Source organism: Cryptomeria japonica, chromosome 8 (genome assembly GCF_030272615.1).
Source record: "Cryptomeria japonica chromosome 8, Sugi_1.0, whole genome shotgun sequence".
NCBI classification, from domain to species: Eukaryota; Viridiplantae; Streptophyta; class Pinopsida; order Cupressales; family Cupressaceae; genus Cryptomeria; species Cryptomeria japonica.
Window position 1 is genome coordinate 739,772,651 of NC_081412.1, and position 12,802 is coordinate 739,785,452.

Genomic DNA, 12,802 nt, shown 5'->3' on the forward strand with positions numbered 1-12,802 from the left:
CAATATCCATTTTTTATGGTCTTCTTGTTCAAAGATCTATATTATATGCACATTCTAATTGTATCAACTTTCTTCTTCATAACTACCACTGAGAAAGCAAATGGACTAGAGCTACGCCTTACGAGTCCCATGTCAAGGTGATCCTTAATGGTATTCTCTATGTCTTCAATAACATGTTCAAATCCCCTATCCAGAGTTAGTCCCAGATGCATATCAAAATAGAAATTACCTTGCTTGTTGGAGGAGCTTGTTGGATGTATTATGATTTCCCTTGCCTAGGCTGCTTTTACTCTTCAAAAACTCATCTCTATCCTTTTTTCAATGACTACTAGGGGGTGTTCCATTTAATAAACCTCTCAATAGAACCTCTTTCCCATCAAATTAGAACTTGAACTCCTTTGATGATTCACATAATAAGATCCAATAGAGTGCAACCATTGAAACCTAAAACAATGTTCGTTTCTCCACTACCCACTACATAGAAGTCATTACATAGCTCATAATCACCTAAAGTCATCTTAAGTTGTCTAATCACTCAGGTGCAAAGCATAGTCAAACCATCTTCAACTGTGTCATTAAAGTCTTCAAATTCCTCTGCTTTAATTCATCTTCTCACAACAAATCCTTCATCTATAAAGTCATGGGTAGCCCCACTATCAAGTAAAACAATCATCCTTTGTCCAACTGGCACTCCCTAAATCCTAAATGGATGATACCTTAGAGCTCCTGATAAGGCTACACAAATGCCTCCTATTCTGATTTCTTTTTCTTTCTCTCCTTCCTCCCCTTGGGTATCATGAAATCCCTAATTACCATCTTAATCAAAATTTGAAACAAACCAATAGAGTGTACTTGTTCTTTACCCAAGCATCTATGTCTTGGAGCCCATGGTTCTCTGTAAGTAAAAAAACATTTTTTTCTTCGAAGCTCACTCCTTGTCTCATCATCTACCTTTTTATTTGTTGCATTTGGTACATTCTTTGATGGTAGAGGTGGGAATGTCTTTTTTTGAAAATTCCCCTTATGTGGCCAATAATTAAATGGCTTTTGATTAGTCATCATTCTCCTAGGCATAGAAGTTTCAAGCTGCAAACTTATTTTGATAACCTTTTGCAAGGTTGAAGGTGTAAAAGCCTTGACCAAACCCCTAATAGGTTGTTCAAGTTCATTAAGGAAGAGATAAATAATCCTCTTTGTAGACATGTTAGGTAACATAACAACCACTTTTTGGAAATATTCTACATACTCATTCACCGATTGTGTTTGCCTCACCTTTGACAACTCCTTAAAGTACTCTTCCTCATCCTTGAGTTCAAATTTATCTATCAACCTTTTACTATACTCATGAGAAGTGTTTACTTAATTATGACATTGACTAGTCAAACCATGATACGACCAGTCATAAGCTGCATCTTTGAGGTGTAGAGTTGCATATTGAACAACATCCTTCTCCTCCAAGGTGTTGAGAGTGAATACAATTTGTAAGTTTTGTAGTCAAGCTCTCGCTGAAATCTTGCTTGTCCCATCAAAGTTAGGAGCAAAAAGTTTACTCAACTTATTCTTGAGCTCTTTCCCACTATTATTTTGTTCCTTCTTATAACCCTTCCTTAGCAGCAAGGTATTCACCATATTTGTATTTTGGAATCGTTTAATGGAATCGAACTCTTAAGTACTTCATCTAGATTGTTATATGTTGCACTCATTTCAACCAAATCTCATGCAATTTCTTTCATATGTTTGAAAAACGAGTTTTGAGTAGGTGCTTCGTCTGCTAGTACTAAAATACTTCATGAAGATTTTGAAGATGGCTTTTGAGATTTAGCAACCTCTAAAGAACTTCCCTTCTCATGTGTAAAAACCAAACCCTATAGTTTCTCTATAAGTAATCTCATCACTTCTATAGTCTCCACAAGACTTTATGTAGTTTTTCTTTGACCATTACAAAGTTCTTGAAGAGAATTCCTATGCATTTCCTTGATATCACTCGTTTTAACTTTCTTTGGAGCTTCTATTTTAGTTTCTTCTGAGGAGGAATTGTCCAAAAGCTCTTTATTCCTCACATTGCAAATGTCTTCTCTCCCTTTCTCTCAATTGCATAAATTGTATTAAAACCCTCAAGCTAACAAGATCAAATCTCTAATACCACTATAATGTCTCTTTCAAATAATTTATATCAATTTTGAAAATGGTTAAATTAGAACCTTGAAATCTATCTTTGCCCAAAATCGAAAAATGCATCAAACATTGCTAAAGGATTTGATTGAATAATCACAACAGGTATGCACATAACTTCATACAAACTGATATGTAAATAATTACACACGATTCTAGCAATGAATAACCACTTTATTTACTATAATAAATTGATATTACACAAAAAATTAAAAAAATCAACATTTACTCAATTCTGAAGGTAAAATATAGTGTCGGTATGCACTACAAAACAACAATATTTTTAGGCAAACTTCACCAAATTTATCAATAAATTGTTTAGTGTAAACGTGCATAAAAATACAAGGCCCAAATATCAAGTCCACTGCCTCAAGGCTGAAAATAGAGGTCTAGAACTCAAATTACAAAGATACCCAAACTACTCCCAAAGGGGGTGCCAACATGCACCATAGAACTACACTGTCTATAAGGAATCTTAACCAAACTCACAATAATTGATCTCAATGATAAAAGATTAGTTTTGGTAATGTAAATACAATAAAACACAACCTCTAATCTTTCATAAAATCTACAATAATTTAATTGTGAAAACCTGAAACTACACTCACAAACTACTAGTAAACTATGAAATTTGAACTTTCAACACAATGGTTATCTCTGAGTGAGATTACACCATGATGGACCTGTGAATCATATCCTTAATCCACCTGGAAACCCTCAAACATCTTGGTCCAGAGCCTCCTTCTCCACAAGTTTGACAACCTTTGAAAAACAACAAAGCAATTAGCAAAATATCATGTCAATGAATTAGAAAATGGTAGCAAAACCCTCTAAATGACATGCATAACCAATACTCACGACCAAGAGGGGAGAATATTTGCATTTCCAAGAATATAACTCCCCCATCCACTTGTCTTCCACCTCTTAACCTTATTGGTTGTCACTTGCTACTTGCCCATGTCAAAAATTTCCAAATGCCACTTAACATTTCACAATGTGCTTTCCAATTTCCTAATCCATATTTTGCCTCCAAATTATTTCAAATGGCATTTATTAAATTATTATTAAATATGATTTTATCATTTAGTGACAAAGGTGACATTTCTCAATTTATCTGCAAGTCCTAATTTACTATTTCTAAATAACTAGACACTATAAATAGTAAGTACTACTTTTGGAAAGGGAATATGACATTTGAAGTAGATATACTATAACTTTTGTAAAGCTTGTGAGCACACTGGAGTTTTGACAATAGTTTGTGGCCTTTGTTATCAATTGGATTTCATGTGTGTTCTTTGGATTGGTGCATCTTTAGCTTAGCTTGTTTTTCTTCTTCCATAAGTGGTTTGTTGGAGGATGAGAGGAGTTCTTGCTTGATATGGTGGACATCTAAGATATTACTATTCTAGCATGAGAGCATGTAGGCGATTCATGTGGTTTTATGGATGGCTATGATTATGCATCTCTTTGTTTGGCCCTTTGCAGTCAAATCTTGTTCAAATTGGTCATGGTAAAGTGTTCAACAAGTGGGAGAATGTAGGAAATTAAGGAGTCTCAACCTTAGTAATTCCTAACATTGCATTTATTTATTTAATGCCTAAATTATAATTTATTGCTCATCATATTTTGATCTAGTGTGACATGGCACGGTGAGTTGTCTTCATACTCAAAGGTGACATGGAAGATAACATGGATGAATTTTCATTCAATCTATTGCCCTCAAATTATAGATTATAGCTTCTAGAAGAAATGAATACTCTACATCCTATATGTTGAGATGTAAGTCACACTAAATCGAAGGTCTTATATCCAAATCTCAAGGATGGCTACAAATTGACATCATCTAGCCTTATTCCAATTCCTTGTGTATTTGATCTAATGAAGAGATGGTTTGACATCAAATTATTTGTGTTCTAAAGAATCTCCAACCCAAGATGGATAACCTTATGGAAAAACTATTGCTTACAACAAAGGCAAGAGAAATTTGGATTATATACAAGGATAAACCGCGAATACATGGCTAACATTACATTTAAATTACCAAAACCAACATGCTCCATGAATCACTATTTGACTATTTGGTGCGATTATAAAACACTTATGGGTCTCTAATCTCCTAGCATAACACATTGATTTAACTTCTTGAATTCATGGACATTTGAAAAATGACGACCCCTAAGCTTAACCCACTAAACATGCTATGGTGAATACAAGGGATATCCCCCCTAAAATAAAACCATACCAAGGTAGAGGAGAGGATCTTAATAGTGGAACATTTAACCTTGTGACTCCCAAATCTTATATGGGTATTTCAAATCATTCTCAATTTTGTACAGCAATTTACTTGTGAAGTCCCCTACTTATAAATTTTGGTTTGAGTCCACGTGCTCAAATATGATGCCACATTAGCATTTTTTTTTGTCGAGGCATCAAAAATAGCCTAAAGAAAAATAGGACCAATAATTGTACACTAAATCATATTTAATTGGTTGTTTTTTTATATTTAAGAAAATCTTTTTGAAAATAAGTGTTGACGTGACTATTTAAATGCCACACTAAGGGTCTCATTTTGATAAACTTAAGACCCTCTCCCCTAGCCAAAAAGCATTGTGTTGCCCAAATTGGGTTCATTTAAACAATGGATGAAAATGTTACTTCCAAACCAGCCAGTGAGCTACAAGGAACCATACAAGAGATGTCTCTGATATTGTCTACAACCAAAACCCAAACAAACTGCAATCATTTGTTACTTTTATGGCCTTAAACTTGCTTGCATTTAATTTCCTCACAAACTTTGATTTTCTTACAGCTTTGAACTCGCACATTTCTTATTTTCATCACTATGTTTAGTTTCTTATAGCCTTATATTTACTAATTCGTAATCCTTAAAAAAAAACTAGTATTGAAGCCTCAAACTCACATTCTCTCAATTTATAGTATTTCTTATAGCCCAAAGTGCATTTCCTATTTTCCCCCAAACTTTAACATTAGAATCTTAAAAATCATTTCCATGCAGAAAGCCACAGCCAGGTGCATATTGTTTTATCTAATCACCATAATGTATGTATGTATATATATATACACACTATAAATGAAACTCTTGATCATTGTTTCCTTAATCCATTACATCGAACAATACGGGTGAAATACATCTCTGACAATACATATAATATGTCTCATTGTATCGTGCTCCATATCAATCAGCCCACGGTGAAGAATCTATAACAGAATCCTCTAAAACCATAATCCTCAGAGAATCTTTACACGTATCCAGTTGAGCAGAATAACTAAATCCAAGATTTGTTACTCATGCAAAAGCTGTTTTCATCAACACAACGCATTGCATTTACTGTTGCTAATTAAATTTGCAATTAAAAACCTATTTACCCGCTTTGCTTGTTTCCTGGCTTTGATTTGCAACTTCAATCTACTTTACTCGATTAACTTCACGGCTTCCAATCGTGTAAAAGCATGATAGAGCTCGAGTGGAATTATTCCATATTTAATCATCTATTTATTTTGACTGCATCACTAGAATGAATCGTGGTGTGTCATTTATTTCTTAAAAACTGTGACCATGGTAGAACCTCAGCAAGTCTCATTGGATAAGGCCAAGCGATAAAGGCAGAGTGCAAAAGCAATTTTCAGAACACCAATGTCAACTAATTTAAAACTAGTTTTACAATAATTTCAAGAGATGATTATAAAAAGAATAAATTCTGGTTAAATCCGAAAAAACTAGATAAAGATCATTCCTCAAAGAAACTCTTCCTAAGAATTATTAAAATCTCAATTGTATGCTTTAACTTTCTAGAACTCGGAAAGCTAGCATTATAAATGGAACGATCAAAAGAAAAATAAAAGAAAATATTACTCATATTTGGCAGGTGGAATCGACGATGCCATCGACTACACTTTCCAACTCTGAAAGCAACATTGTTACAACATAAAATAAAAGTTTCTTGTATGGCTGGTCCCAGTGGTTCAGACAGCATTAAAATTACCTGTCACATTTACTAATTAATTACACAAATGCTTAACTGATCCTCCTGTGAATAAGTGTTCTCCAGTATCATCCCTATATGAAGATAGAATCAGCAACAGTCAGTTTGCGAGTCTCTTCCACAGCACTCGTATGAACCCTTACGTTGAGGTAGCACAGCACCACAATAAAGATCATAAGTCACAACAGAGAGATACAACACACTTTTTACTTGTCACTAATATACATACAAAAACATCTCCAACACGCTTATCTTCGCACATGTAAACGGTTCCAGATTTCTAATTACAACATATGTAGAAAACTTAAGTGTTTTTCTCAAGAGTTATAGAATCTTCTCATAAATTTGGCTCAGAAATTTTCCGAAAACATCAACTTCTGTGAGCTGAGGCTCTAAACCCATCGTATGGGTGTGATTTAAAAACGGTTTGTTGCAGAGTTGAAAAGTCACTGGCACCCTCATGCTTTGACATCATATATTTCCAATTGATCCATTTCAACCTGTACAAGCTATACTTTAGCCCCCAACAAAGACTGTCATCACAAAACAAAACTTTTGACATGTTAGCTTCTAATCATGTAAGTAGCATTCAAATTTGTAACTAATGCATACAAGACAAGTGATTTGTTAGTTTCTCACATTGGCAATGTAGCAAACAAATAAAAAGTAGCTAATAGATGTTTAAAACTTAAAACACTCGTCATATTTTTAATATATAATTGTACATAATAAACAAATACAACATTAACAAATAACATAAATATAACCTGATATTTAGTCAAAATTAGATTATAAATTGTACTCCTATGGACGGACCATAAAAATGAAGCTTAGAATTATACAAAAACAAAAAAATTATAGATTACTCTTATCGACGGAACATAAAAAATGAAGCTTACAACTATCATATAAGTTAGCTTAGGCGCACTGTGTTATATCCGTACTACTAAAAAAAAATCTACCATACCAGCAGAAATCCCCAAAAAAACACAATTTTTAAATCGACATTTGTTGACCAATCATATCACAGTTAAATTGTGTTTTACTTGCGCAGAGATTTTTGGCAATTTTCAACATTATTTTAATTCATTCTACAATTTTCCTTTGCAATTAGGATTTCCAATATCATTTATTATCCCATTAGAAGAATTTGGCATCAATGTTTTCACATTTTGAAGGCCTGTTACGTGTCTCAACAGGGGTTAGGACAGATTGTTGGCGACAAATTCTCTGCAACTTCAACTGCGGCCGTTGTTTCTCTGCAACTTCGAATGAGCCTAGATGTTGATCAGATGAATAGAGATAAGGATAAATTCGATTTGCTTCCCTGGCAAATTCAGTCAGATAAATACAACATAGAAAATCTGAATAACCAACCATCAATAAGACATCAAACACTGCCACCAGTTAACTGTATATGTTATTGGTGATGCATATTAAAAAGTGAAATTCTTAGTGTCGTTTCCTGTGATATGGAAAACAAAAATGCTTATTAAGCTTTCCTATTCCACCTCATTATTCAACCTGCGACAAAGAAATAAAGAGCCAGCTTGCAAAAGAGACCATCCAATCTCTCAGCGCAACACCTGCCCCAGATAATCCTGGATTACCCGTAGAACCCCCAGCAATATTCAGCTTGAAAATACATCCCGAGGTTTTTGCAAGATAAGATTTTTTTTCATAGGCCTATTAATGATCACAACATTAACAGGGATAGAGGAAGTAAACTGTTGATAAACAGTTTCAACTGCATTACAATATTTCACTTTAAATAAGGATGTTGCCAAAAAAAACCTTTCAAAACCACACTCCACAACTCATACAACACATTTGATTGAAATTCATAGAACCTGGCATTTAGAATCCAGCAGAAAGATATGGCAATCTGATGATTGGTTGAAATGGGCCATTGCCACTAAGTTATGCAAAATAAACTTTTGGGCAGATCAATATAAAACCTATCACCTCATATGGACAACATATTGATCTGCCCATCCCTACCTTTGAAAGGAATTGAACACAACACCTCAGGTACCCTAACTATAGGGTAACTTGCCACTACACTGCACTGCCACGTTCTGTGCCCCTTGTTGTTTATGAATCCTACCACCCCTATCCCTAAAACCTTTAGATATTCACTGTGCATGTAACCTGGTCAGTCTATAATACGATGCAAAGTCCTGCATCATAAGGTCTTTTGTGAAAAGGACCCCAGCATAACAAGATATGAATCTTAGTTAAAGAAATTGATGAAAATGCAAAAAAAATGATACTCAACATGCACTACAAAAAAAAGTACAGAACACGAAAGTTCAAAACAGTATATTCAACTCTCTACCTAGAAAATAGACCTACCAACCCAAAGAGCTAATATAGGAAGAAACTATTCATATAATAGATAAATTGTCATAAAGGCCAAAAAATAATGAGTAAAATTATTATATTGTTCAGAAAAAATATCAAAAAAACCTGCCTGTAATATGTAAGTTAAAGAAATATATATATTCGGATGACAAACCCTACCTGTTAATTGCAAAATTGAAAATCCCTAACACTTCATACAATTGACAAATTGCCAAGCTTTAGCAGTAGTCAAAAAAATCATTCAAAAATAGTTTATTATATTCTTTGACAGAATATTTAAAAAACAAAACCATCTGTTATATGTAAGATGAAGAAATATTTATATTCAGAAGTTAAAAAGCCTACCTGTTAGTTGCAAACTTTACAATTCCACCCCTCCAATACTCAAAAACCCAGCTTGTTTGCCCAAAAGCTGGGAAACAATCTACCGAGTTTTTGCTGTGAAATGTCAGAATTTAGCACCAACAGTTTTTGCAGCATTGTTATACCCGACTGAACCATTAGGGAGCATCTTACATGGAGATAATTAGAATTCAAAACGCAAAACCCTCCAACAACAGCAATGGTAACACCAACAGCATCTCCACTACACTCCGCCCTCAGCTTCGTCAGCTTTACTCTAGATGAAGAGGTGTAAACTTTTGATGAATCATTATAACTTTTATCAGAGTATTAGTCCAAAAGTATTAATATTTTTTATAAACATTAAAAGTCAATACTTTTTGTTGCTGTAATAAAAAATCTACAAATTTCAGCCTCCTCAAATTTTAACTTGAAATCACCATTTCAGACCATATTGCATGTGCTTTTATTAGATATATGATTAATGTAAGACGAAAGTGGCAAAATAGTGCTTTTATTTTTCTGATAGTAAATAAACTTTCTTGCTTCCAGTTGCGCACATAAGTGCAGGAAGTGTCAATATTAGCCATCAAACAGTAAAGGTCATAAGAAATATACAATAAGCATGTTTATATAGCCAAAAACTAAATGAAGAGCTTTATTACTTCCCATTATTTTTAGTGAACCATTAATACTCGGTGATATTATGTTCTCAAAACATAGTAAAAGAAATCAAAATTTAGACTGCGCCAACCTCCTGAAACCAATTATTCCTTGGAACCAGAGATCTTAAAAGTTAAAATGTGTGATAGGAATTGATTTTCAACATTCACTATCAGTACAAGTACTACCAAAAACAAAGGGGTAGTCTGTGGGTGACACCCATAGGAACTGAAAGTGGAAACAATAAAAAAAATATAATATTTTCATATTCAATTACAAAAATAATGCTATAGACATGCAGTCATAAAACTAAAATTTCAAATGCACAAATCAACCAAAAAAATATTTATTCCTAGAATCAAAAATCCCATAGTGAAGCAATTTCTGCAAACATACAAATGAAGAAAACCCCGACAGGACAAAAATAGTGAGCAAATGCCTGCCATGCTTGCAATATACAAGGCCAGTTAATCTTGTAAAATGTTTGAGTTTACACACAGAACCCCCAAACGTCTATGACAATCAATTTTAAAAATTCATCTTAAAAACAAATCAATTAAAAATACTTGCACTGTAACTTTAATAGAATTCTCTAAATCATTACAGTATTGTGTCAAAAGAATAAGAACAGTATCATTATGAATTAATTAAATTTTAAAATATTGTTTCCCATCTCATCCCATGAATTGCATGAACATTTATTTATGCACACATATGTGGTCTTCATGTTAGCGTAAAGCACTGTTCAATTCATAAAATAAACACATATTACACACAACAAAATCGAAATCTGACAAGCTTCAAATTAAACCTACCCGCATTCCACGTGGGGGTGTTCCTGGTTTAGCTGTGGCTGCATTTGAGTTTCCATAACTACCTAACTTGATTTTCTTCTCTGCTGGTTTTAGTATCTGAAATGAGCACATTAATGATTCATCCACACTCATCATTGCACCAGCATTATCAAATTCACCACAGTAATTTGGGGCCGAAAATACTGTCACAAGGTGTCTGTCAGCAAAGAATTCGTAACCATCTTCAACAACCTGCAGTACAAACAATTTGCTCTTATCATATTTCATGTGATAACTAATTGTAGCTGTAGTATCTATGCAAACTAAAAAAGCAAATGACCTGATGTGCACGACAAATAAGATCTAGGTCTTGCTTTTTGAGAAATTCAGACACTCTGTCCGGACCAAAGGTATAAGACACCCCTCTATCATTCATACCCCATCCCTGAACATCTTTGCTAGGATCAGACCAGAGAAGATCACATAACAACCCCGTATCTGGAACATCTGTGGGACGAGATATGTTTCTTATTTGATCCAGGCTGTTTAGATCTGGTGAAAGGCCTCCATGCATGCATAGAATCTTCTCATCTATGAGAGCAGCCACTGGCAAACAGTTGAAACATTCTGTAAAAACTTTCCATAATCTGACATTAAACCTGCGTTTACACTCATCATAGAATCCATATATACGATTGATTGAGGCGCACTCATGATTGCCTCGCAAAAGGAAGAAGTTCTCTGGGTATTTTATTTTGTAAGCAAGCAGAAGGCATATTGTCTCTAGACTTTGCTTTCCACGGTCAACATAGTCCCCTAAGAATAGATAATTGGCTTGAGGTGGTAAACCACCATATTCAAAGAGTCTTAAAAGATCAGAGTATTGGCCATGAATGTCACCTGTAAAATAATCCACAAGAAAAAAGTTCAGAAAAATAATACCTTAAAGAATATCCCTAATACTCTTCTCAGTTGATAAATTTGTAATATGATAACACAACATAAACAATTTAGCATGCAAAATGACTTAATTTCTTGCAAAGCTAAAGTTCTCAAAAAAGTTTTATATTCCAAGCTGTGTACCATGGAAATGTGTTTCATGCCCCAAAACGCTACTATCATCTGTTTACCCATTTCTGCCAAGTGGAGATGGCTAGAAACATCACCTAGGCATCCTTGATTAAATTGTTGTCAATGCTATCATAGCCAGTATAGCAAAAGCTTGGGGAACATTTCAGAAAAATCCCCCCCAGTTTCTTGTTGTTTTTGGAAATCCCTACCATCCTAGGAAGGACTAGGGGGAAATATATTTTGGGGGAGAAAAATGTTGTAGATGTACTATCTTTTTAAAACTTCTCTTTTCTTTAAAATTTGCTAATATATTATACATGCTTGCATATTTTTATTTTCTGTCCTAATTTTAATTTCGAAATTATTTTATATTATAAATAAAAATTTAAATGATTATATTTCTAAATTTTTTTGACAAGGTGGTCAAGGATTCAGGTCCAGTTTCTAGGCCAGCAGGTATGTCAGTCAAGACTCTAGACTACTTTCAAGCACACTATTAAGACCCCTTGCGGTGCCCATGCATTGAAAGTTTGAACAATGCACTGAAAGACATTGGCATGGTAGATTGAATCAAACATATAGTGCCATGACACTAGGGATGTGCAGATATCTGTAACCACCACATATCCTTGACAATGTTTAGGAATTTTTTGAGAAAATGATTCCTCCTTGTGTAGACAAGTTTTGCTAGCTACTTCATCCTCTTCAAGAGGATGGTTATACAAGAAGCATTCCAGTTGATTATTATACATAGTGAAGAAGGCACAAAGAAAACATCGAAGACAAATACGAGGAAAAGAGCAGTTTTGTGATTGCTTATGACTTCCGGGAACAAGTCATGAGTATCATTTCATTTTGTTGCCCCTATAGTTTGAATTATCCATTATATAAACATAGACTATCCTAACCTTGGACAGATTTATGAGACCCTTAACAGCACGTTTAGCAGATTAGAACATCAATTTGTGCTAAGGACCCAACAGCAGCATTCTTAATAACCATCCTTTTTAGTTCTTCAATAAGAATGGGAAAAGATGAACTCTCCCATAGCATCATCCACAGCAAACCCCAAATTTATAATCCATAGTGTTGGAAGAGTTGCTTCTTTGATCATGAAGAGTTGAAGGAAGAATTAATCAAGGCCTTAAAATACTGTACATTGATGAGAAGGCACATAGATTGAGAGGAGTCGGTCAAATTTGCTGATCTTAATATCTATTTCATGATCAGCTAGAGTGGATGCTCATTCACTTGCCTAGAAGGGCCTATTGAATGGTGGCCACTACGATGCAGCAAAATGAGATGTTAGAAGAAGTTACTTCAAACAACTTCTAATAGCCCATACTTGACACCTGCCTCCTGTTAGAAGTACCAAAGTTGGCAAACTCACAA

At 34.3% G+C, this 12,802-nt stretch overlaps 1 protein-coding gene across 1 annotated transcript in view; it reads right to left on the reverse strand.

Moving 5' to 3' along the window:
* Nucleotides 1-6,030: 6,030 nt before the first annotated feature.
* The window catches only part of LOC131061443 (serine/threonine-protein phosphatase PP1 isozyme 3), a 34,669-nt gene continuing 27,897 nt past the window's right edge, over nucleotides 6,031-12,802 (reverse strand). Inside the window, exons 2-4 of the mRNA XM_057995138.2 lie at nucleotides 10,680-11,239; nucleotides 10,361-10,591; nucleotides 6,031-6,709 (exon numbers count right to left, since the gene is read on the reverse strand). Of these exons, the coding sequence (XP_057851121.1) occupies nucleotides 6,686-6,709; nucleotides 10,361-10,591; nucleotides 10,680-11,239 (815 nt within the window). The 3' untranslated portion in view covers nucleotides 6,031-6,685. The remainder of the gene's footprint in view (nucleotides 6,710-10,360; nucleotides 10,592-10,679; nucleotides 11,240-12,802) is intronic.